This window comes from Vespula vulgaris, chromosome 10, assembly GCF_905475345.1.
Source record: "Vespula vulgaris chromosome 10, iyVesVulg1.1, whole genome shotgun sequence".
NCBI classification, from domain to species: Eukaryota; Metazoa; Arthropoda; class Insecta; order Hymenoptera; family Vespidae; genus Vespula; species Vespula vulgaris.
The window spans coordinates 8443722-8470331 of NC_066595.1; the positions used below are offsets into that span (position 1 = coordinate 8443722).

The 26610-nt window shown below is 28.5% G+C and overlaps 5 protein-coding genes across 11 annotated transcripts; 3 read left to right on the forward strand and 2 right to left on the reverse strand.

Moving 5' to 3' along the window:
* The first annotated feature begins 532 nt into the window (after positions 1–532).
* Positions 533–7186, forward strand: LOC127067271 (eukaryotic peptide chain release factor GTP-binding subunit ERF3A). The gene is made up of 7 exons (XM_051002026.1): positions 533–1133; positions 2133–2320; positions 2461–2581; positions 2668–3130; positions 3208–3514; positions 3613–4045; positions 4197–7186. The coding sequence occupies exons 1-7, from the start codon at positions 893–895 to the stop codon at positions 4238–4240; spliced, it is 1797 nt and encodes a 598-aa protein (XP_050857983.1). The 5' UTR covers positions 533–892; the 3' UTR covers positions 4241–7186.
* On the reverse strand, positions 7178–11520 carry LOC127067269 (GATOR complex protein WDR24). 5 transcript variants are annotated; one of them, XM_051002021.1, is made up of 13 exons: positions 11361–11520; positions 11090–11260; positions 10915–11031; positions 10506–10728; positions 10075–10288; positions 9709–9957; positions 9485–9645; positions 9234–9417; positions 8961–9114; positions 8305–8431; positions 7708–8209; positions 7464–7625; positions 7178–7363 (listed from the first exon to the last, which is right to left on the reverse strand). In XM_051002021.1, exons 2-13 carry the CDS (start codon positions 11184–11186, stop codon positions 7235–7237), a joined length of 2319 nt encoding a protein of 772 aa, XP_050857978.1. In that variant the 5' UTR covers positions 11187–11260; positions 11361–11520; the 3' UTR covers positions 7178–7234. The 5 variants fall into 5 exon arrangements, with proteins under 5 accessions (XP_050857978.1, XP_050857980.1, XP_050857979.1 ...); XM_051002023.1 differs by lacking the exon at positions 11361–11520 and having other exon boundaries at positions 8961–9065; positions 9245–9417; positions 11090–11354; XM_051002022.1 differs by lacking the exon at positions 11361–11520 and having other exon boundaries at positions 7708–8203; positions 11090–11354.
* Positions 11521–11571: 51 nt separating this feature from the next.
* LOC127067272 (uncharacterized) lies at positions 11572–14554 on the forward strand. The gene is made up of 5 exons (XM_051002027.1): positions 11572–12054; positions 12811–13114; positions 13196–13456; positions 13613–13765; positions 14223–14554. The coding sequence occupies exons 1-5, from the start codon at positions 11762–11764 to the stop codon at positions 14379–14381; spliced, it is 1170 nt and encodes a 389-aa protein (XP_050857984.1). The 5' UTR covers positions 11572–11761; the 3' UTR covers positions 14382–14554.
* Positions 14479–17319, reverse strand: LOC127067273 (NECAP-like protein CG9132). The gene is made up of 4 exons (XM_051002028.1): positions 17160–17319; positions 16742–17030; positions 15919–16315; positions 14479–15844 (listed from the first exon to the last, which is right to left on the reverse strand). Exons 2-4 carry the CDS (start codon positions 16825–16827, stop codon positions 15590–15592), a joined length of 738 nt encoding a protein of 245 aa, XP_050857985.1. The 5' UTR covers positions 16828–17030; positions 17160–17319; the 3' UTR covers positions 14479–15589.
* A 458-nt stretch (positions 17320–17777) lies between these two features.
* LOC127067268 (ubiquitin conjugation factor E4 B) lies at positions 17778–26410 on the forward strand. 3 transcript variants are annotated; one of them, XM_051002019.1, is made up of 9 exons: positions 17778–18156; positions 18919–19016; positions 19761–20054; positions 20126–20551; positions 20682–22045; positions 22127–22274; positions 22345–23031; positions 23172–23493; positions 23810–26410. In XM_051002019.1, exons 3-9 carry the CDS (start codon positions 19761–19763, stop codon positions 23890–23892), a joined length of 3324 nt encoding a protein of 1107 aa, XP_050857976.1. In that variant the 5' UTR covers positions 17778–18156; positions 18919–19016; the 3' UTR covers positions 23893–26410. The 3 variants fall into 3 exon arrangements, with proteins under 3 accessions (XP_050857976.1, XP_050857974.1, XP_050857975.1); XM_051002017.1 differs by lacking the exon at positions 18919–19016 and having other exon boundaries at positions 17779–18156; XM_051002018.1 differs by lacking the exon at positions 18919–19016 and having other exon boundaries at positions 17784–18156; positions 23828–26410.
* Positions 26411–26610: the final 200 nt, after the last annotated feature.

The following is a 26610-nucleotide window of genomic DNA, read 5'->3' on the forward strand; positions in this document are numbered from 1 at the left end:
ATTATTTGAATTTGTATCTCAATTAATTGTTATAAAACGATTACGAATTATAATATTGATTATATAGATCTTATTGCATGAAATCATTTTTATTAGTCAAATTGACAAATGTAAAAGATCTGGAATATAAAATTCATAATTAATTTATTAAATAATTTTCTCAATATTCTCTTTCCATAGATATGAAATTATATTTAATTGTATTATTTATATCTGTCATAAATAATTTCAATTAATTGCAAATTAAAATTCTTGAATTTTATTTACATGTGACAATGAAAAATTAAAATTTTGAATAACCAATCATAAATGGTGCAACTATTAGTCACATCAAATAAAAATCATATCATTAAATTACTCTTTGAATTAAAATCTTTTGATTGGAGTAGTTAGAACGAATCCATGATTTCCTCCAATGAAAATGTTTCGTTTGCAGTGGTTTCATTCTTACGCGACGTTGTGAATGGTACGAGAGTAAATCACACCATATACTGGATTTACCATGCTAGAAACATTTTTGTAAAATCAGGTTTTAAAATTAGGTCGTCGTTTGTTATTCTGAAATAATATATAAACTTTTTTCTTTAGATTTCTTAATATTTGATATGAATAATTCATATTTTATTTAAAAACATAGATATAGGCAAGTGGAAGGGGAAGTTGATATTTTGATTATTGTGGTTCCGGCGAAGTACAGCAACGAAACCGACCACGGGGGTCGCACGCGGAGTACCGATACGCGTGTACAGTGCGTTCGGATACTACAAATAACTATTTTTTTAAACCTTACCCGATTGCATTTGCGATTGAATCGGAATCCTACGAATAGTATCGCGTGCTTTGTGTCATACGTTGGATAACACTACTTGGGTGTGCCGAAACATTGATAAATATGGCGAACAGTATAGCACCAGATTCATGGGAACAGCAGGCGGATAACGGAGACATCGCGCCCGCTCAGGATAAGTCCATCGAAAGCAAATTTTCAACTTTGAATGTGAATGCTGCGGAATTCGTGCCTTCCTTCTGCATAAATTCTTCAACGCAGAATAGTTCCACGGCCGACAGTCCTTGTGCTGTCACTGCTGTGTTGAATACTGTAACCACTTCTATTCCTTCTGAAATACATCATGGTTAGTCTAATATTAATTATCATTTAATGAATTTTATCTGGATCAATCTAGGGCATTATTTTCGAACATATGCAGATAATTTCATGTTAACTTAGAATGCTACTTTTACTGCGTATCAATGACTAACCCCCTGGTATATCCCCTGTTATCATTGTAATAACTTTTTATCATTAGTACCTTGCATGTCCAAAGCTTATAAAGTCAAATCCATATTACTTTTTACACGTTTACACTCTGTTTTAAAAATTGAATGTTTTACAACATTCAGTAAGTACATGTAATGTTGTTCATAGTATACTTTGGATTTGGTTTCAATTTGTTTTAATTTTTTTATTATTTGTTTATTTATTTTCATTTTTAGTTAAATTTTACTAGAATTGAATGTATGATGTATATTTGTATATTAAATATTTTGATTGTGATGATTGTCGATTTATACATAAAATATAACTCTACTTTAGATTTTCATATTATACAAAGTTTATATAATTCTTTCCTATATATGTTATTGTGGTAATTTTTAAAAGAAAACTAAGCTTTGTATAATTCATTCTGTTTCTTTCCAAAAAAGATTATTATAGCATTTATATTCTTCATTGTTATCGTAGAAAGATAAATGATTTATATTATTCATATAATTAACAAGTTCCTAAAGTATAAATATCGACTCCTTCATGATTATGTAATGAATAAATGTTATTATTAAGTAGGGTAGGGACATTTGTTCTCTAAACAGTACTTCCATCTACCGTGGTGCTGGCCATTGGAAGAAGTATTCCCTTTCCTATCAACATACCTACCCATCAGCTTGCTGCACTGGCTGTTTGTCTTATTCTTTACTGCAGACCTAGGCAGCAGCAGAACAAGACTTTAGAGAGCAAACGTCTGATCCCTATTAGTAAGGTGTAAATGCAAGTGTCCGTAAATAGTGATGATTGATGATATAAATTGTTCTAATTAGAAGAAAACAATATAATGAGAAATTATTCTTCTACACAGGAAATTCTACTCCTACGATTCTACCTGATCCAATTGGCAGTAGAGTGGAGGAACCACCTGCTGGAGGAGGGGCTCCACCTCCAAATGTTACGGATCCAATAAATACAAGTCCTGAACATCAACCTGCAGATTCTTGGGAAGAAGCAGCTGTAGATGGTGATCCTTTGTTAACTCCTGAAAATGAAGAGGTAAAAGAAAAATATATATAACATCCTGATGTTGGTTTATAATGTACAAATATATATCTAATCCTAATATATCATAGACTGTAGTTTAAAAACAATCATTTATATCATTATCTTATCAATAATTTGATTTTTCCATTTAGGCTGACAATGAGGAGGATGAAGAAATGGTTGTTAAAGTACCTAAAAAAAAACCAATTAAGGTTGCAGAAGATACTAAAAGCAAAAAAGAACATGTCAATGTTGTTTTTATAGGTCACGTAGGTATGTAATGTGAATTATTATTATTAGGAATTAGATATTCCATAAGTTACTTCTCATATGATAAAAGTGCATATTGTTAATTTTAGATGCAGGGAAATCAACAATTGGTGGCCAGATTATGGCACTTACGGGAATGGTGGATAAGCGTACGTTAGAGAAGTATGAAAGAGAAGCAAAGGAACGAAGCAGAGAAACATGGTACTTAAGTTGGGCCTTGGATACGAACCAAGAAGAAAGAGAAAAAGGAAAAACGGTAGAAGTGGGTAGAGCATATTTTGAAACAGAAAGGAAGCATTTTACGATATTAGATGCTCCTGGACATAAAAGCTTTGTACCCAATATGATTGGCGGAGCAGCGCAAGCTGACCTCGCGGTTTTAGTTATATCCGCGAGGAAAGGTGAATTCGAAACAGGCTTTGATAGAGGTGGCCAAACGCGGGAACATGCTATGTTGGCTAAAACTGCAGGAGTTAAACATTTGGTAGTGTTAGTAAATAAAATGGATGACCCAACGGTAGAATGGGATGAAGGAAGATATAATGAATGCAGGTATATTATCGTCAATTTGTTAAGTAAAAGTACTTTTGTTATATTATTCAAAACGATTTAAAAATCTATTATTTCAGAGACAAGATACTGCCATATCTTCGTAAATTAGGGTTTAATCCTGCAAAGGATCTTACATTTATGCCAGTATCTGGTCAACTTGGCATTGGTCTCAAAGATCCTATACCTGAACATCTATGTAATTGGTATAGCGGACCTCCATTCATACCTTTTATTGATTCCTTACCTTCCCTTAATCGTAAAAGCAATGGACCGTTTATTATGCCAATTGTTGATAAATATAAAGATATGGGTACGGTTGTTATGGGAAAGGTTGAAGCTGGAGAAGCCAAGAAGGGTCAGTCATTATTAGTTATGCCGAATAGGGTAAGAAACATGTTCTATATTACTTTATTACTACCTTTGAAAATATTAGGTTATTTTTTCATAATGTTTTTACATGAGTCATATTCTATGGATTTTAGACGGCAGTAACGGTTGATCAATTATGGTCCGATGATGAAGAAGTAACGTCGGTTGGACCCGGAGAAAATGTTAAAATTAAACTGAAAGGTATTGAAGAAGAAGATGTAAGCCCTGGATTTGTTTTATGCGACAGCAACAATCCCATTAAAACTGGAAAAGTTTTTGATGCTCAGGTTGTTATTTTGGAGCATAAGAGCATTATTTGTGCTGGATATAGTGCAGTAATGCACATTCATTGCGCTGCAGAAGAAGTGACGGTGAAGGCATTGATCTGCTTGGTAGATAAGAAGACTGGCGATAAAAGTAAAACGAGACCAAGGTTCGTTAAGCAAGACCAAGTGGCAATTATGAGAATCGAATGTGCAGGAGTTATTTGTCTCGAAAGATTCAAATTATTTCCGCAAATGGGACGGTTTACTCTTAGAGATGAAAGTAAGTGGAGAAAATATTTTATTTATTGATTTACGCAATATAATAAAAATAGGATTTCTGTAGAAAATCTATATAGAATTAATTAAATTTTAATCATTTAATTCCAAATTCTGAAATGATAAATTATTATATAATATGGATATGATTATAGATAAAACAATTGCCATCGGTAAGGTGCTGAAAGTTGTGGAATAAAATGTTCATCCGCAATCAAGAAGTAAGGATGCAAGCCAAACGATATGATACAAGGAAACCAAACCGGCATAATGGACTATTCCCGAATGTTAGCTAATGTAACATACACTCATTTATGCAAAAGGTTCTGCATATGACGGTACACGCGCGTACATATGAACAGAGATGATGGCTGGGGAAGTATGACCTAAATTGGAAAATAGATTCCATCGCAAAAGAAAAATAAGGAAACAAATACGACTCGAGAGCGTGTGTTCCTTTTATTAGATAAGAAAGTTGGTGGCACTGGAGGGTTATTCCTTGCATCGCGGTATAAGTAATATACAATACTAACAGACTCTCCTCTTGACAATGTAAAACACGATATTTTTATTCGTCTGAGGTGCAAAACATAATTGAGAGCGAACGAGAGAATCAATATCGATGGCAGAGTAAGAATAAGAAATATGATTAATATTATAATAATTATTAAATAATTATTAAATTGGTGGTAAGAGGTGAAAAAGAAATTTATCAAATAAATCAACAAACTAGTGTTACACAACAATTTATAATTATGAAATTAATAATATTATTATTATTATTATTATTATTATTATTATTATTATTATTATTATTACGATTATTATTATACTGTTTCTTATTTTATTGTCATTAAAAACAAATTTGCAACACAAATCTGCTCTGGTAATTTTGATAGGTCTCTCACATACATGTTAATTTTGTTTGGGAGTGGGAAATATGTGATATTCCTCAAAGTTAATATTTTTCGTGGGATGCAGAGTGAAAGATATCAGATTGTCGGTATAATATGATTAAAACTTACAGGTTTTGAATTATTAGCAAAAAATTGTAATTTGTTATACATATAGTTATGTAGTTACGAGCCTACCGCAAATTTTATAGTTTATCTATATTCTTGTAAGTACTGAGAATTTTTAACTATAGATATTGCAAAAATATCCTTATCGCATTCTTACTATATTATTTATAAAGAAAGTAATAAGAATATAACTGCTACATCTTAAAAATGCTCAGATCATGCTTTGAAGACCTTCAAATAGAAAGACACAGAAGTTGTGTGATTATGTACATGTAATTGTATGCAATTTTTGCTATTATTTGCAAATATTATTATATAATTTTATTGTTACCATTGTAAACATATCAGTTTCCATTTTTAAATTATTAGTTATGATAAAATTGTAACACGTTGAGTTTTACTATAACAAATGTCTTACATTTTAGTCTTGCTTGCAATTATAGTGAATAATGTGAATTTAGTTATATATAAATCTAAATGTGACAATTGTAAGTTTAAGTTAGTTTTTTAAATTACAATTATAAATTAGATCATGAAACAATCAAGAAAATAATAGATTTTATAAGAATCATACGATGTTACTTATTTCATGATATACAGTCCGTTTGATGTTTGAGTAATTCAAAATGATTTGCCTAATAATATATATTATTAACAATGTTTAAGCATATATATAATGTTTAAAGTTACTAAATCAAAATATAACCAATAATTTAACTGAATTTTTTTTGTGAAATAACTATGATATGAGTGATGAAATTGCAGATATTTATAATTACATATTGGCAGCCTTTACTATAAATAATTAATTCTATATAAAATGGAAAATTATAGATGAAAAATACGTTTAATTCATCTTAATTTATGATATATACTTTTATGATCTTATCTGTCTGCTGTGTGTATATATGTTCCTAAAATAAAAAATTCAAATATTTTATTTTGCCAAGCTATATTAAAGATTCTACATTCGTTTATTAATAAAATATCAATACTTACAAGAACAGAATAGATCATGAAAAACTAGAATTGCTAAGTAATTTGTTACTATTTTTTGCTAATAAAACAAAACCGATGTATCCGCTGCACTCTTCTTGTTTTCAAATTTTTAACCTAATTTTCCATAAAAAAACTTTTGTGTCTACATAGATGTACAAGGTCATACATAAATATTGATTTTTATAAATTTTCTATTCATTAATATTGCTTTAAGCACTTACTTCGTGTCAATACCATAATACATATGAAATTTGAAACATTATAGATTATATTTGTCTATTTGTCTTTAATTTTATAATTATGATTAGATAAGAAAAGGATAAAAAAATACAAATGATGTCACACTAGATAATGTAATATTTAAATAACAATGAGTTGTTATTTTTCCATTATTTTATTCTATCTACACGCGATGAAGTTATTTTGACATAAAGAAATTGTTAATTTAATTTCCATACAAAGATGATCAAATTCCACATTATATGAGATTATTGTATTGCATATAGTTCTACTATCTTTCTTATAAAAAGTATATATTTCAAATGATACACAAGTTATAGAATTTTCCAAGTAATACGTCTCATTTTTATAAAAAGCAATGTCAAAGCGTCATTAACTTACATTAAGAAATTTGATTTTAATGTACCTTGCAACATCAACGACAGATTAAACAACGCATGAAGTTGGAAGATAATATCATGATCCTGTCTACAAAGCAATTGGTGAGTCCTAAGGAGGAGCTACCTCCATGAGCTATATGCTTCTAGAGATAATAAATAGATATATTAATGTTTTTACGATAGAGATAACTATGCGGAATTGTAAGAAAATTATGAAAACAACATTTTTATGCTATGTTACATGAAATTAATTCCTGCCAATGAAAATTCATATCATAAAGAGAAGTTACTGGATATATTTATATGTAGTTAAAACATTTTATTCATTAAATTATTTTGTATGATAAAAAAAATACAATCACATCATGCTCTCATGTATACGATAAAGAATTATACAATCTTTGTTATTTATTTTTCGATCATTAATAGTTAATTGTTTAAAAATTTATGCACAAAAACGTGTATTCATGCCAATATTATGTATAATATATTGCATTACTTTTACATACTCTTTATTATTACATTTGATACCTTAATCCCAAATTATGACATTTAAATATATTCACAAACATGACCACAACCAGTAGGACATTGACGATTACAACGAAACCATTCCTTTAAATGCATTACATGTCCTCCATGTGTGCAACCCTGACACCATGCATATAGCCCTCGGACAACCTGTATTAACATAGTAATCATTTTTAATGAATACAAAGTGGTTCTACAGTCATTAAAATATATTTTTATCAATTCTTTGAAATAATATGAAATATATTACCTGATGACAAATAGAACAAAGGGCGTGTTTGGATGTATGACAACGATCACACAACCATGCTGCTCTTTGTAAAGGTTTCGTGCATGCTAAACAGCATGCGTGTATAGTTGTTGATTGTTGATTTAGTTGTGCAATAGATGGAATCCATGCCAACTGTATTACCTATAAAATAATAGTACAGATAAACAAATTTGTTAATATTTTTCATAGAAAAAAAGAGACTAAATTTAGTTATATCATAAACCTGTGTAGTCACATTCCAAAGTTTAAACCTTCCCAATAAATCTATGTACTCTAATAACCAATGTTCCTGAATTGGTATTTCAATATTTAGACCTTTTCTTTTTTCACCTAAAGCGATAAGAACAGATGCTGAAGTTTGAATATCCCTAAGTGCTGCATGATGTTTTAGTGCTTCTTCAATTAAATGTGTAGGATCCCAGAATGATGGTTTAGGTATGGCTGTTACTATTAATTGACATGGCTGATCATCAACCATTACAGAAACAGAATCATCATTGATATCTGGGGAATGATTAGGAAACTGTTCTGGTGGCGGAGATCGATCTTTTATTTCATGTCGTAAAGGAAATGCTTCCTTAGGCAATGTCCAGTCACTATCATCATTTATCATATTTTGGATGTATCCAGAATTATAGTCTGTACTAATTGGTTCAAACTCACTATCACCAAATAGAAAATCTCCTTTAGGTTGACCTTTATGTCCCATAAAGGACTTCCTGTAACTTTGTTTCTTTTAGGATGTATAGCTACACAAAAAATGTACTGTATCGACAAATTTCAGTCTCTCACATTATTAGTATTATCAATTAAGGATTACCTAGGTAATATGCTACTTATGAAGTTTAGATTTTCTGGTGTATCATCAGTTTCAGTTTCATCGTCACCACCGCTTGTTGCACTAGTAGGAGCTTCTCCTTGTAAAGATTTTATATCATTTTCATGTCCTTAAACAGATTATAAAGTCACACAATATGTGTATATTTAAAATCTCATATCTAATAGCATTTATACTTCTATTAAAAATGCATAATAATATATCAACTCTTTTTCATTGAAGTTCAGGATATTCCTGATAAAGTATTTTTATCATTACGGTTATGTATTTAGATAATCTCGATAAGGCACTTCTACTGTTATGGTTGTATGTTAAGCGAACTTTACGCAGTTTTCTTTATTGTACTGTATTTGTAGACATTCGTATATAAGCTGTATATATGAAATATGAACAAAAATGAACTTCAAATCCTTCGAATTAAAGACTCCAGATAAAGATTGAGCGTATACTAATTATCGTGCAAATAAAAATAATTCCGATTAACGGCATATACATCCCTATACAATAACTATTACGACTCGAAAAAGTTAAATTTAATATTTAATTAAGTTTGTATGATTAGGAAATCAGATTATCTAATAAATATATAAATTTTATGAAATAGTAATTGTAATTATCAATTAAATAATATTATCTACCTGGGTTTGATTGATCAATAGCAGGTACTTTTACCATTTGTGTTAAATTTAGAGTATTTACTATATCTTCCTTAGAAACAGTTGGTGGAGTTCTTAAAATTGCACCTAATGGATTTGTATATAATGTTTTTATTATATTCCAAACAATGCTTACCTAAAGAAATATTATTATTGAAATTATTCTTACTGCTTAATCAAATTTTATTATTTGATATATCATTTAAATTAAACTAAAAGAAATTACACAGGTTTTATTATAAATAATAAGCTTACATCATTTCTACCTGCATTGCTAGCAACAGCAGCATTATGATCACAAATATCTTTCAATTTTCCAGTAAGTATGTAACCTTCAGCACATATCTTAAACCAAGTTGGATCACGTGGTATATTTACAACAAATCTATGCATTACACTTGAAGCCATACAGAATGTATCATTCGTTACTGGTGTTTTTCTATAAGCAAAAACGTATATGTATCATAAATTTTAACAAATAATAAAAAATATCATAAAATACAAACCTCATTATATTAGTTAATTGCTTGACTGTGGTTGGCATATTTATATTTACTTTACAAGCATAAGCAATATCTCCGATGGGACTTAAAGCAATGCCTTGTGGATTCGCTTTACTAGCTGGTCTAGTAGCATCCTTAAATATATGATGGTATAAAGTGCAATCCTAAATAAACAGAATAATTTTCTTATATTATAAAACATAAAGAAAAAAAGGAATTGATATTACCCTGCTTGTTGACAGGAATGATTGAGGATTTCCTCTCCATGCTACACCAGTAGGAACATCCTTATGTTCATTAAAACTAGCAAATGGAATATATGGTCGCTGAATGTCCCATACATTTATACTACAATCTACAACCAATGCACAACTTGCTATATGATACTTTCTTTGCGGTCTCCATTTTATTCTTCCTACTGAAGCTATTGTGTGTATAGTATAATCACAACTTGGTTTTACAGATAAATCCCAAACCTTTTAGTATAATAGAAAATAGATATATAAATAATCAATTAATATATAGTAATGGAAGACATTTGTTCTATAAAATTGCAATATAATTTATTTCAGTTTTGATAGAAAAGGAAAAACCTTTATAGTTTTATCTCTAGATGCTGTTGCTAGCCAGTTAGTTTCAGGATGCCAATCACAAGCAAATATTGGTCCACTGTGTGCAGTAAAATGTTGGAAATAACGATCATGTTTCCGCAAATCCCACTGTTGAACATGACCATTTTCAGAAACAGCAGCGAAAGTATGTGGTTGATGAGGACAAAATTGAACATCTCGTACAGACTCCGTATTACTAAGATTTCAAAGCTTTACTATAGCTGCAATTTATCACTGACAGGGTTAGTAAGAATTTATTCACATTCTCTTTCTTATAGTTATTTATGTTTATAAAATATGTTCTTGTAAATTACGAATATAAAGTTTACTCATAATAAAATTAAAGATTATATTCTTCTAACCCTGTCAAATGTAAAATGAAAATATGTAAAGTAAAATTATTTGTATTTTACCTATAAAATGTTTTGGTAGCTTCCTTTATACGTAAATCAAAACATTTCATAGTTCCATCCTGTGAACCAGATATTAACCACATAGGTTCTGTCATATGAAAGCTAACTTTATTAACAGTTCTTTTATGATCAATGAAAACATGTTCTTGTTTTGATCTTGAAGATTTATTTAAATTCCATACAACTACTGCACCATTTGTAGCAGCTGTTGCCAGAACATGATCTTAAAATTATAAGAATCATATATTATATTGTTATATTAATATAATTATATTATATATGTAAGAAATGATTAATAATATATATGATATATTTTAGAATTTATTAAATATTATTTATTAAAAAATATATATAAGACATAGATACTATTTATTAGTTAGTAAACAACATAACACATTTAATATTATACCGTCAATAAGGTTCCATGCAACATCATTACATGAAAAATTCAAATTTAAATTTTTGCCAACTCGCAAATTACAAGATTCTTCAAACCTATCTTCCAATAGTGTAAATATTTTAAATACTGAAAGAAAAACAATTATTATAAAAGAGGGAAACAGAAATTATTAAGAATAACTTACCATGACGTCCAGCTATGACAACTTGACTGTTATCTTTATTAAGAGCTAAAGCATTAGCTGGGCCTTCTTGAGTAATACATACAGTTTTAGAGGTCATATTAGAATTGTATTATATTAAATTATCAACTAACAATAATAAAATTCATGTTTTGTTTCTCATTTTGTAGACTTCTAAACAATGAAAAAATATCAACATAAACATTAATGTGGAATCATTATAACTTCATAACTACATATATACGACAAGATTGTCAACATTTGAACTTTATACCGCGCATTTTTCTTTCCAATTGAAGTTCACAATAAATCTACGCCGAAGTAACAATACAATATTTTTTCCGTTTTTCGTTTTTTCTTAAAATATTTCTATTCGTAATTAGAATTATATAACAATGTATAATCAAACATATTTGTGAAAATAATTGTAAATCTGCCAATAAAAAGAGAGCATTGAATTTTGGTTTTCATTAGTTTGCAATACTGACATGCTAGCGTATGGTTGATTAAACAACAGATACCTTAATTTCTTTGCGATCATTTGCAGTTTCCTGTATTTGTATTAATTTCTACGTGTTGTAGATAAATATTAATTTCTTTTTCATTAACAGATCACTACCTATCGGATTACGTTTCTTAATTTTCTCCAACGATCATTAAAAAAATTAAAGGAAAATGTATGATGTATGGCTCGATGGGCGCATGTTTGGTTGTTTGTTTTGTCTTCTGGTTCTTCAGGCAAATTTAACAAATTCTAGAACTTCTTGGAGACTTAACATCGATAAAGTTGTTAAAGCAACAGATCTTGTAAGCACTATCGAAGATGATCCGATTTTCGATATTCTTGCTAGCAGTATTAATATAGGCAATGGACAAGGCTGGAGTAAAACAGCAGCATCAGAGAAGCTTGATAAAGTACAGGTTTATTGTCACGAGTGCAAAGGTTTTGGTTCAGGCAGCCAAGATCGGTAAGAACATAAAATATAGTCATGATTAATAAATGATTGGTAAGAATCTGTATATGCATGTTCTTCAATTGCATCCAATATATTGAATATTACTTTAATAAGATTGCATATTATTAATGTATATATTATTGTCAATAATTCCTTGTTCAATTAGAATAGTTATATGCAAGTATATTATTAGCATAAATGTGTTCAATTTCAATTCAAATTTTTATTCCAAATTTGCATTCAAGGTTTTTATTATAATTCATTCCTATTTCACTATATATTTTATATAGTTCTACTTAGTTGTATGTTTGTATGCATTTTATATGTATTTATCTATTTTTTATTCTTTTTTTTTTGTATAACAACTAACTTTAACTAATAACTGGGATAAATTGAAGGTAACAAAAGAGAATAAAATTTAATCTTGCTTTGCTTTATTTTATTTAATTTCTATATTATAGTTTATAAATGTTAAAGATATACATAATTTTTGTTTATACAGTAATGCAAAATAAATTTGTAATATATGTTAATGTACATATTGTTACAATATAATGAGTCAATAGCACCAAATTTGTGAATGCGCATATAAACTTATAATTTTTGTTATATGGTATCCTGTGAATGTTTATGTAACATTATATTTTTATTGCAGAAGCATTATAATGTATCTGATGTAATTTTCTTTTTCTTCCCGTAGTTAGTGTTTGTGTGTGGCTTGCTGTTCTTTCAGCGTTAAAAGAGCCTTAACTTTCGTCCCCTTGGCAGACGATTCATGTCATATGCATTGACGGATGCACCAAATTCTACGGAACCATTTCCACTATCGTCGCAAGTATCAACTGAGCAAGTGATATGTACACCTGATCAGCAATGTGAAGATGTAATTCTTGATTGTGGAAAACCAGTTAATTTTACATATTATGACAATCTCATTGGTGTTGCAAATAGAAATAAACATCCATTGGTACCAGAACCTAATGTTGCACTCATGTTTAAAAAAAATAATGGTAAAGCTATAGATGTTGATATTGACTTATTAGAGAGACGTTTAAAAAAAGCAAAGCGAGAGGTATATTTTACTTAATTGTGTTCTTTTATTATATACACATTCAACATAAATATATTTATTTGCTATCATTGTTTTCTACAGAAACCCAAATCTGTTCAGCTTTATAATCAAATTGGGAATTTTTGGAGAATAAAAGGAGATGCACAAAGATCAATTGAATGTTTTCGAAGAGCTCTTGCAGTCTCACCACATAATGCAGAAGTGTTACTAAATTTAGCTAGAGTACTATTGGTTTTACAATATTTAGATGATGCAACTTACTTAGCAAGGCGTTCTTTAGAATTACAGCCTCCAGATCGTAATGCATGGGAACAATACCTTACACTTGGACAAATATTTAAGGTGAATCTACATCATTTATATAGGCCTATAATTAAATTTTTTGTATTCTTTTCATTTTTCTCTTTTGGAAAATAATTTATTGTGCATTTTGAAGTTATATATACTCTTACTAAAATACTTTGTAATTACTAATGTAAAGGTATACTATTTCTTTAGGCATATGGTCACTTCCAAGAAGCTGCTGTTCACTTGCGACATGCTTTAGAATTGAAACCTGATCTTTCTGATGCTGCAGAAGCTTTAAAAGAAGTGGAATCATTGCCTACTGCTAGTATACATATCTACACTCTTTTAATTATTATATGCTTGGTATGTAAACTAAGATATAATCTTAATTTTAAAAATGAATATTAATACAGCGATTCTTAAACATTATTGAACATTCGATCTTTTTTTTTACAAATTTTGGTGTCTATGTGTGTATATATATACATACATGTATATATATATTTTTTTTTCATAAAAGAAGAATACATGTATATCGAAGAGAACATGTATATATCGAAAATCATATTCATTAATACAAGCTAATTAGCAATAGTTTATACAAATTTAATTTCAAAATAATGTTTAAATTGCCAACGAAAAAAATTAGTTCTACAATTTAATTATAATCTGACGTGACAGAGTTTAATTAAATTTTAGTTTAAGAAACACTGAATTAATAACTGAATTACTTATATTTATATTAAATATAATATAAATATTATATAAGTAACTTGAGAAGATGAGATATAACTTACTATGTAATATATGTTTACATCAGGTGCTAGGTGTATTATTAGTTGTTTTGAGTAGTGTGGAATGTGACGAAGATTCCACTTTGGTTACTGGACAACTACAACGTCCAGTTCAACGCCATTTTAGTCGTGCAATGGCCATGCGTAGTTTGCGACTCAATGTTGCACGTAATAAACGCTGTTGATGCAATTCAAATTCAAATTCATGAAACATAATGGAACAAGTTTTGAACTGTTGTAACCTGATTTTTGGAGCATTATTTATAATATGATTTGTAATAGTTATTTAAATGCACTAGTGGTTATGTGGTTTATTATATCTACAGATAAAAATATACACCATAGTACATGTTGGCAATCTTTGCATTAATTAAATTAATAAACCTTCATTATACACATCGATCCTATATACCTAGAATAATCTATTAAAGAAAATGCAAATCCTGGAATGGCAATGATTCAATTATAATACATATAATGTTAAAACACAATTAAATCTTTTGTTAAACATTTTTAAAGACTTCTAAAAATTTGTATTCTACTAGTAATATGTACAGGAGAAAATTTATCATGTATCTGGTTTTTAATTATTTTCGACATTTATAAACAAAAATGTTTATTTTTGTTTCAACATATTTAGAATCAATTTTAGGGAATAATGTATTACTACTTTCAATATTTCATTACATCTTTACAAGTACCTGTTGTACAAGTACATATTTTCCACAATTTTTATCAAGTTTAAGTTAAGTTAGTTTAGAGTATAATACATCTAAATGTTTACCATATTTCTATTCTTAAAAGAAACGATAATGTTTACACACTGTTAATTTTTATAATATAATGAAAGATCTATATTAAAAAATTTTGCACACCTAATCATATGTACAACATAATTTGTGTGACTCATAAGTAATTTTTAGAAGTATAATGTTTCACAAAGCTTAAGGCATACTGAAATATTAGGCTCTTTACTTTTCATATTATATACAAACGTGAGACTTGGACACAATATTTATTGTGCACAGCTGTATTCTTTCAAGGACTACAAAAAGAATGCATCTATGAGATAAGCTTTGTTTAATAACAGTAAAGTGTAAAATAAATAAAATGAAAAATAAAATAAAACAAACAACAGAGTTTTTGTTGTTTGATTAATATTATGTTGTAATCAAATAAAATAAAATCTTATATAATCATTATATTAAGTACTGATATCAGAATGATATAGAATTTACATATGCATCATACATAGATGCATCCTTGGTTAATATTGAATTATTCCTTAAAAGATAACAATGTAGATATATTTAATACATGCAAATGTAACTTTGTACATGTATGCATATATAAGATAGCATATGCTACCAAAGATGATATATTTATTACCAAATTAAAATTGTACCCAACTGGCATTTGCTACAGTTGTACTAGGTCCCGATGATTGTTGGGTTGCACTAGCAAACTCACCCCATTCTGAACCTATAGATGCTTGATTTGGATTTTGAATCGATTTATGAGCTGGGGATGAAGTTGGAGTTTTGGCAGGTGGTGGAGCAATTTTTACACCACCTGGTGGAGGTGGCAAACCTACTCCTAAATTAGGTCGTTGTTTTGATTTGGATATAACTTCACTGCCATCTTTTTTCTAAGTAGAAGAAAATATAAATTTGTCACTATTTTAAATATAACAGAAAACAAAAAGTATTTAAAAATTCTTACAGTTATTTTCATATTAATTTTAATAGTTTCTCCTTCTTTAAATCGAAGATCCAATTCTTGTTTTGGTGTTTCTTTTTCCTTTTCTATTTGATCACGATTTTTAAGCCACTTAAAATGATCTTGTAAAGCAACATTTAAATCAAAACTATCAGATCTGTCTAAAAAACCAACTCCAATAAAAGCAGATCGTCCATTGTCATTCTGAATTCTTAGCACAAAATATCTAGAGGAATCTGTAACTGGTTCAACTGCTATTCCAGGATATTGTTCAATTGGGCATTTTGCAAACAGTTCACCTGTAATCTTATCTTCTAGCTTTATAGCAATAGCATCTCCTTGAGATACTAATCTCATTCGTCCTGTCCACGAAGGTTCTTGCAAATTCCAGTCGGCTGCTCTATATATAAAAAAAGATGAATTATATTTATAAGAAACTATAATGTATATATACAAAATTAATTTAAAAGTTTAATTTATTAGAATAATATAATCGGCTTTATATTTATAGTATATAATGTATTTTATAATGTATATGTAATTTCTTAAACAAAATAAATAATGGAATTATAATCAAATATGTTAATATGACACATATGATACATATTTAAACAAATTAAATCTTTAGCATACCATTATTTTATTAAATTTATGATTGAAATATAAAACAAATATCTTAATATTTTTATAAAAAAGTTTTTTTGTAATATATGTGATAATGACAATAATTAAAATAATAATAAATATATTTTAATCATTAAAAATATATCAAATTAGGACAGTTATATGTCACATCGAATACTTGGGCAATATTATTTCTTCTTACCGATAACCTCTATTAGTTGACCTTGGTGGTATTTTAAATACAAATACTTCAGATTTAACAAGTAAAACACTTTCATATGTCTCCATTCTTATTTCCAGGTAACAGACGTGAAGCAGGTAAAACTGACAACTAGTCTTATGTCGTCGTATGATTTGAAAATTCGTTTATGTTTTCTCACGAATCTTTGCCGTGATTTGATAACTCTATCTCAAGTCACGCCTCCAATCCCCAGACATCATCCGTTTACCACAGATTATTTTAGAAGAGATAATAGTTTGTCTCTTATATTCTAGTTAAAAAGAAATATTTTGATATTACTTTTGTACAAAACTTATATTACGCTTTATCATTGTTTTTACGCTATATGTGATACGGATAATTACAAAAAATAGTATTCCTGAAAAAATGTGATACATACCCAAGAATTACACGTAACAGTAATAGACTAGACAACTACATTCATATATCATTCTTAACATAAAACAAAAATAAAAAACAAGTATTGCAAAATAAACATAGATATATTTGATTCATAGAATATTGCCTATATATATGTTCGATCACTAAAAAAATTCTATTACCTAATTTCAATATTGCTGATATTATATATATATATATATATATATATATATATATATATATATATGAGGTATTAATTTCTTGTTGTATATTTTTGACTACATAATATATAGTCGAAGCTTTAGATAAATAAATTTTTTATCTTAGGGGGCGCTGGTGAAGACAATATACCTGAAGGTAGCTACTAGCGTTTTATATTTAAATTATTTTAAGAGAGATATTTTAGGGGACATCCTGAAATCATACAATAACGATACTAGCGACCCCTGCTTAACTTTATGTCAAAGAATTCAACATGTAACTGGAATACTTCTATTTTTTTAATTTTCATAATATTTTAAGCAAAATGAGAAAATTTCAATTATTTTAATAGTAGAAAATAGAACAGCAAAAAAATAAATAGAAAAGAAAAGATCATAGAAATTATATTCGCTGTGCAAATAATGTTAATAAAGAAAAACTCATTCGTACTACTCGCATTACGTACTACATTGATAACTGCTTTTGTGACTGTTTAGTTATATGTTTTGGTATAAGAGAGCGTCCCGTTTGTTGGTTGCTCAGCTGTTTTGAAGAATCGACGCGGCTACAGCCGCCTGGCAGTGACTGCTCGTGATTCGACGTGTGATCGCTGTTTTCACGTCCAAACGCGAACAGATGTGGAGTGACTGTCCAAATTTCTGACATATCTTAACCACGATTCTTAAACAGAATCTTTTTTCTACGTTCTTAATAATACTTAACGTGAAATTGCGAGTGCGTGTGTAACATTTGCCTTATACAAAAAAAGAAAAAAAAAAAAAGAAATCGCCATGAGCGAGTTAAGCCAAGAAGAAGTAAGTATTAATATTCTCATTCTTAATCGTTACTCAACGTATTCAATCGTTGTTGCCATTCTTAATTTATCTTTCTCTTTTATTTTTCTCCTTTTCGTTTTTATTTTATGACTAGATGGCTTATGACAGGCGTATCCGTTTTAACGTATCACAAATGTTAGTTAATTTCAAAAATTCTATTTGTTAAATAAATCGTAAATTTCAAGTATTATCAAAGGATCGAAGCATCAAATAATTATATAACAAATACGTTGCAAATGTAAGCTTCTATGTTCTTAGTACGATGCTGTTTAGAACAATGACAGATCAAACAATGAATATGTATATAGGTTTACATCGACGTTTACACGCTAGATATATCACATACGATATCAGTTTTATGATTTTTATTTTTTAATATTATTTTTTTTTAATATAACAAAGTATAATAAATACAATAATAAAACAATAATAATTTTGAAGTTTTGAACGAAATATTTTTTATTATATATATTCTTTGATTTCTTTGTCCTGCTCATCAAGGAAACAATGATCTTGGAAATATTGTAAGAATATATAATGGACTTGAAAACTTTTTTTTTTTCTTCTTTCTTTCTTTTTCTTTCTTTTTTAGGAAATTACATGCTACTTTTTAAATATCTTTTTTCTACATTTTGATATATGAAACTATTTTTTGTTTTTTTACTCAATATATACATTTTTATTGTTATTTATAATTCAAAGACATTGCATAGTTTATCTTTTATTTATTTACTGATGTAGTTTGTTACAGTGCTTACAATCAAGTAATGCTGAAACTATAAACTGCATTGTATGCAATTAATAATTCTGGAGATTCTTTGTTTCCAATTTTTATACGAGTATGTATCTCTGTAGATAAAGTATTATGAGATGATTTTTCTTTAAGTAATACAGTTGTCAATTATATATTCGAATGCATGTATTGTTCTTAGCTTTAGTATTTTAATAATTATTCGTTGAAGCATAAACTTAATTAATATATAATATGCCTTTGTAATAACATATATTTAACAAAAAATTAACGATATCATTTTGTATGTCTATTATTTTTTATAAAAGTGTTAATAACAATTTTCTTATCATAAATATAATATAAACTTTAAGATTACATTGATATATTAGTTTCAGTGTTTATTTCTTTTTTGTCAATAACAGCATAACGATAAATACAATATAAATTTCAGGTTTTATATTTTTAATGTAAAGTAATATATAAGACAATATAAATAAAATAAATATATAGAGCAATTATTTGTATAGTATTATCAATTTAATTAATAGTTTTATATAATATAAAATATAAATATAAATATATAGAGATAATATAAAATATAAAAATATAAATAAATATACAAATAAATATAGAGCAATTATTTGTATAGTATTATCAATTTAATTAATAGTTTTATTACTTAGTATTTTGTAACTTTAAAAAATTTTAGTGAAATACTTAAAAAAGATGATAATTTTTTTGATATATCATTTTTAATTTCCTTTTACTTTGCACATATACATTATATATTTTTTGATTATTTTATATAGTAGATAATAGATTTTATTTTTATATTAACGATACATTTTAGATGAGGAGAAGGCGATTAGCACGGTTAGTGGGTTTAGACAACAATTGTTCAACTACCAACTCTAGTAACAATACAGGTGCGATATCTCCAAGTACACCAGGTCCATCAAAAGCATTTGCAGGATCTATAATGTCTCCAGCTATACAACAACAGTTTCATAATCAAGAAATTCCAATGGAAGTTGAAGAAACTAGTGAGAAACAATGTAATACCTCTGGTGTAGATGTTGACTCTGGCATTGAAAATATGGAAGTTGAAGAATCGGATAGAAAGGAACAAGTGCCACGTTCACGTGTAAGTATTTATTATATAGAAGTTTTCATATACTTAAATTAAATTAACTGATTTTTATTGCTATTCCTTAGACAACAAGTTCTAGTACAGAAGTGACCACTGATCAAATTCATATTGTTATATCAAGAGTATTGTGTGTATCATGGAAAGAATCACTAGAAGGAACAATACTTTTACCAGAAATGGCAGCATATGCACTCATTCACAAATTAACTGATGTCACAGACATTATCAATCAAGCTATTATGGAAGTTTTATATATGTTTTCAAGAGGAGAAGATCCACTAAAAGAAATTACCTCAGAAATGTCATCCGATCGGGAAGACAGTCCAAACAGCCAAGCAAGTCCTTTGTTGAGTCCAGTAATGACTGTACCATCTTATCAATTACCAACATTACCATTACCTGCTGGAAGTAAATCATTGCAGCCTAAAAGTCTTATTTATTTATTAGATTCATATTCACGAGTCGCAATAGAGGAACGTAATCATCCTAAGGTATAAATATTTAATATATAAGTGAATCATTAGATGCTGAACTTTTATCTCTTTCATTCATATTTATTTATGAATCATAATCATAGTGTTAATGCATATCATGTATATTTAATTACTTTTATGTTAACAGCGATCAAGTATACCACCACTTTCTGATGTACTATCTACTCTGCGAGCTCAATGTGTTCAATACTCGAGTCTTGTTTTACAAGGTCTTATAGGAATTTCTCAAACTTCTGTCATGCCTGCTTATGTCACACCACTTCTTCATCCTATGCTCTCTCAGAATTTGCCTCGCGGTTATTTGCACGAACTCGTAGCCAGAACGCATACGAACTCCAGTATCTTCAGCAAAATTTTTACTCCTTTACTACAAGGCCTCTATCTTTCTATGCAACAAGCTAGTTTGGTTGGTAATACACATCGAAGACCTATAGAAGCACTAGAAGAACTCATAGAGATCCGTTGTGGACCTAACGGCAATATACGCCCAATATGTCGTCTAATCACTCATCAAGCACAATTTTTACCTGATGTAATGACGAATGCTGCAGGAAGAGAACTTACAAGGACTTCATTTCTTGGACCATTTCTTTCAATTTCTGTGTTTGCTGAAGATCAACCTAAGGTGGCTGAAAAATTCTTTAGTGGAAATCCATTTACCGATAAATCAATGAATTTGACATTACAGCAAGAATTAGAGAGCACAAGAACTTCTCTTCACAAAATGCTTCATGCGATACTTGCAAATAGTAATTGCCGCGATGCTATGTTAGCATATTTAGCAGCATTATTGCATCACAACGAAAAGCGCGCCCAAATACAAACTGAAGAGTTTTCACTTGCTGGAGATGGATTTATGCTAAACTTACTTTCAGTATTACAAATGCTCTCAGTTAAAATCAAATTGGATACAATTGATCCTTTGTATCCGTTTCATCCTTCTAGCTTCGTTGAAATAAAAAATGACACAAGACTGAAACTTACTTCTCAAGAAGTTACAGAATGGCTAAAAGAATTAGAAAGAACACATAAGTGGGTTGAAGCTAAATTTCCAACACAATGTTGGTTTCTCACGTTGCACTGTCATCATATAGCATTGTTACCAGCTTTACAAAAATATCAAAGAAAATTAAGAGCTCTGCGTGATTTGCAGAAAATGCTCGATGAACTACAAGCATCTGAACCTCAATGGAAAGATGCTCCATTTGCAGGACACAATAAAGAATTAGTAAAGCGGTGGAAACAACAACTAAAACGTCTTGGTAAATCAAAATCATGTGCAGATGCTGGTTTGATTGATCCTGTACTTCTAAGGAGATGTTTGCATTTCTACATTTCTGTTGCTGAAATTTTACTTAGTCTTTTGACACAGAGCTTACCTGGTAGTCCACTTCCTGAACTTCCTTTATCACAAGAAATTCCACATAGATTTACAGCTCTACCAGAGTGGTATGTGGAGGATATCGCAGAGTTTTTATTATTTACTCTTCAGTAAGTTATATATATATAATTTTAATAAATCAAATATAGATTCTTTTACTTATATAATAACATATATATTTTCTGTTACAGATTCTGTCCAACAGTAATAGCAAATAATATGGATAATTCATTGATTACATGGCTGCTTGTGGTAGTATGTACACCACATTGTATACGTAATCCATATCTGATTGCAAAAATTATTGAGGTTCTATTTGTAATCAATCCTAGTGTTCAAGTAAGCATAAATTAATAATAATTTTTAATCGATGCAAGTTAATAATATTAACAAATAATATGTCTAATAGGGTAGAACAGAAACACTCCATGATCAAGTCATGGCACACCCAATATCCAAGACGCTTTTGGCGTCTTATCTTATGAAGTTCTACACTGATGTTGAAACAACTGGTTCCAGCTCAGAGTTCTACGATAAATTCTCTATTCGTTATCACATTAGTTTAATTCTAAAGTCAATGTGGGATAGTCCAGTACATCGGGCGTCTATTGTAAATGAAAGCAATAATGGCAATCAATTTGTTAAATTCATTAACATGTTGATGAATGACACAACTTTTCTACTTGATGAAAGTTTAGAATCTTTAAAACGTATTCATGAAGTTCAAGAATTGATGTCTGATCTCAATGCATGGTCTGCTCTTTCTGAAGAACAACAACAATCACGAAGAAGACAATTAGCAGCAGACGAACGACAAGCTAGATCTTATTTAACGTTAGCTAAAGAAACAGTTGCCATGTTTCATTATTTGACTGTTGATATCACAGAACCATTTTTGCGTCCAGAATTAGTTGGAAGATTGTGTGCCATGTTAAATTTTAATTTACAACAATTGTGTGGACCTAAGTGTAAAAACTTAAAAGTGAGAAAACCACAAAAATATGGGTGGGAACCACGGACGTTATTAAGTCAGTTGGTTGATATATATTTACATCTTGACTGTGATAATTTCGCAGCTGCTTTAGCTAGCGACGAGGTAAGACAAGTATAGTATTATCAAGAAATAACAAATTTTATTTTAAAGCAAATTTTATTTAAAGCTTTTTTCTTTTCTTAATTTAATATATTCAATTTAACACAAATCTATTTCATGAAGATATGTATTTACAATTGCAGCGATCATTTTGCAAAGAACTATTTACTGACGCTGCAAATAGATTACAAAAGTCTGCGATAAAAACAACCACAGAGATTGAGAGGTTTATAGCGCTCGCAGAACGAGCAACAGTGATCGCAAGAGATAATCGTGCACGTGATGAAGATTATGGTGATGCGCCAGAAGAATTTCGAGATCCTTTAATGGATACTCTTATGGAAGATCCTGTTAAACTTCCATCTGGTATTGTTATGGACAAAGCAGTTATTATAAGACATTTATTGAATAGTGCAACAGATCCTTTTAGCCGTCAACCACTTAGTGAGGATATGCTTACACCAAGTAAGTCTCTTATACTCTTTCTTCTCTTTTTAATTACATAAATACTCTAACTAATTTTATTCGTACTAAGATTGTTTTATCATATTTCTATTTTAAATGCTATAATTAAAGAGTATAAAAAGAGATTTTAATAAATTTATTATTTCATGCAATACAGGTGATTTTATATAAAATTCAGTTATATTATAAATATATTATAAATATATAAATATATTCTTGATTTTTTATATATTATTTTAACTAATGTCAAGGACAAATTAACTGCAAAAATAAATAGAAAATTTATAAAAAATTTATCATCTACTTTTTTATTTAGAATTTGAAATATTTACAGTGGTTGAATTAAAAGAAAGGATATCTATATGGAAACAACAGAAGAAAAAACCAACAAATATTTAAAAGGTGCTAACTACCAGAACCTTTTTATATCAACATCACCGTACCACATAGATTGTATTGATACAACATGGTACTATTTATCAGTTAATGGACGTATCAATCTGATGTGGTAGAAGTGCATTAGTGCAATGATCTCGCTACTGTGCAACTGTTGCTCTCAATAAATTTACAGTTTTTATACAATAAATATAAAACAGACTGCAGCTAGGAAACTGCCTCTATTCCTCTAAACATATTCTAGGAACATGTATATAAATACTAGCTAAATGCTAGTGTCCAAAATTAAATGTTACTCAAAAAGTATGCTTTTCCTTCCTTTGTATGTTTCTTGATGTAGATGGCTGCGGATAAAGAATGTTTCAAAGTTGTAATTGCATATTATACTGAATATGCTATTTTAAAAATTACGAATTAGAAGTATTGGTATGTATCACAGACTTTGATTAATCTAATTTTTGGGAGTAAAACAATGTTATTTAAGATGAAATTTATACATAGGATTTGTAATTAGAGATTTCAGGAGAATTTATTGATAAAGAATCTCTTATTTGAATACAGCAATTTATGAACAGATGGCTAATATTGTCTATAATGGTTATGGGTATATGATCTTTCAATCATCAATATTAAAAACAATTATTATTAAGCATTATGTAAAAGTGAAAAAAGGGAGAGAGTATTCTTAATATATACACCATGTTTTCTAATTTTAATTTCTAAACTGTTTTTCTTGTTGAATAGTAATCTTAAATTTTTTAAAGCGATTTGGAAGATAGCATATGTGTAAGTCGTGTATCATTCATTTACAATTGCACAATTATAAAAATTTTTATGTTTTTTCATATAAATATTATAAGACAGACAATGCATCTTTTGTGAATTATTATCTTCACTATTCTATTAATATTAAAACAAATGTAGTGCTACACATTCCAAAGAAAATGCGGAAGAAGAGAGAATATTATGCAACATTAAATTCCATGTTCCAGAATGGTTGGAAAATTGTAATATGTATTTTTGTTTTATTCTGCAAGATCATTTGAAACTTTTTCTTTTTCATAGCTGCATTTATTTTATATTATTTTTAAGTATTACATATAACATTGTACTTCCATGGTGCCAGATGCTGATTGTTCTTTTATAATGAGATAATCTTGTCATTATTGTAAATATGAAGTATAACAAATACAAAAAATAATATTTCATGAAAAGTATAGATAACATTGGGTTATTGATAAGTATCATTGAATAAATTTTCATGCTATCAAGACCAATTAAATTTTGTATTTATTATAAAAAATAGTTACATAATTTCTGCACTGTTTATATACCAATCATTCAAAGTCGAGCAAATAATTTAATGTTAAATATAAATTAATACTACCTTTATGTATGAAAATTTACATGCTTCAACATAACATTTAGTTTTATATTTGTAGTATTAAGAAATAAAAGTATAATAATTTAGAACAGAAGGTGTATATAACATACTGTACTTCTGTTTATCATTCATCATGATCATCATCGTCATCATTATTATTAGTAGTATTATTACTATTATTATTATTATTATTATTAGTAGCAGTACTATTACTACTACACTACTCTACTACTACTATTACTCTACACTACTCTACTACTACTATTACTACTCTACTAGTACTACTACTACTACTCTACTAGTACTACTACTACTACTCTACTAATACTACTACTACTACTCTACTAGTACTACTACTACTACTCTACTAGTACTACTACTACTACTCTACTAGTACTACTACCACTACTCTACTAGTACTACTACTACTACTCTACTAGTACTACTACTAGTACTACTACTACTACTACTACTACTACTACTACTACTACTACTACTACTACTACTACTACTACTACTACTACTACTACTACTACTACTACTACTACTACTACTACTACTACTACTACTACTACTACTACTACTACTACTACTACTACTACTACTACTACTACTACTACTACTACTACTACTACTACTACTACTACTACTACTACTACTACTACTATACTACTACTACTACTACTACTACTACTACTATTATTATTATTATTATTATTATTATTATTATTATTATTATTATTATCACTATCACTATCATCATCATCATCATCATCATCATGTATTAAAACTCCTGAGTTGAAAGTTATGATAAAGAACTTATATTGAAGTATGATCATATTATAATCATATCACTATATTTTATAAATCAAATGTCTGTACATGACAAAAGCATTAATTGATAATCAAGCATTGTTGGAAAAATATCCCATTATATTACATGATTTGTAAATAGCTTAAAAAAAACAATTTACCCATAGATACTAATATTTGTAATGACATTTTTTATGTCTTCTGTAATGTAATCAGGTACTGAATATCTTTCCATCTTCAGGAAAGTTGCTTATAATGTTATTTGTAAATAATAGAATTGATGTACAATATGAGAGAAAATAAACATGATTTATGCAAAAGAAATATGTAAATAAAGCAAAAAAAAAATTATTTATTATCCAATAATAATAAGCCCATGTTACAAATACAAATGAAATAATTTATCATTTTTAACTTGTATAAAATGACAATTGTAAAGAGAAAATGTTTATTTCCAGTATTTCTTTCCAATTTTTTTTTGTATAAATAATGTAGATTGGTGTTAAATATAGATAGCACTTTAA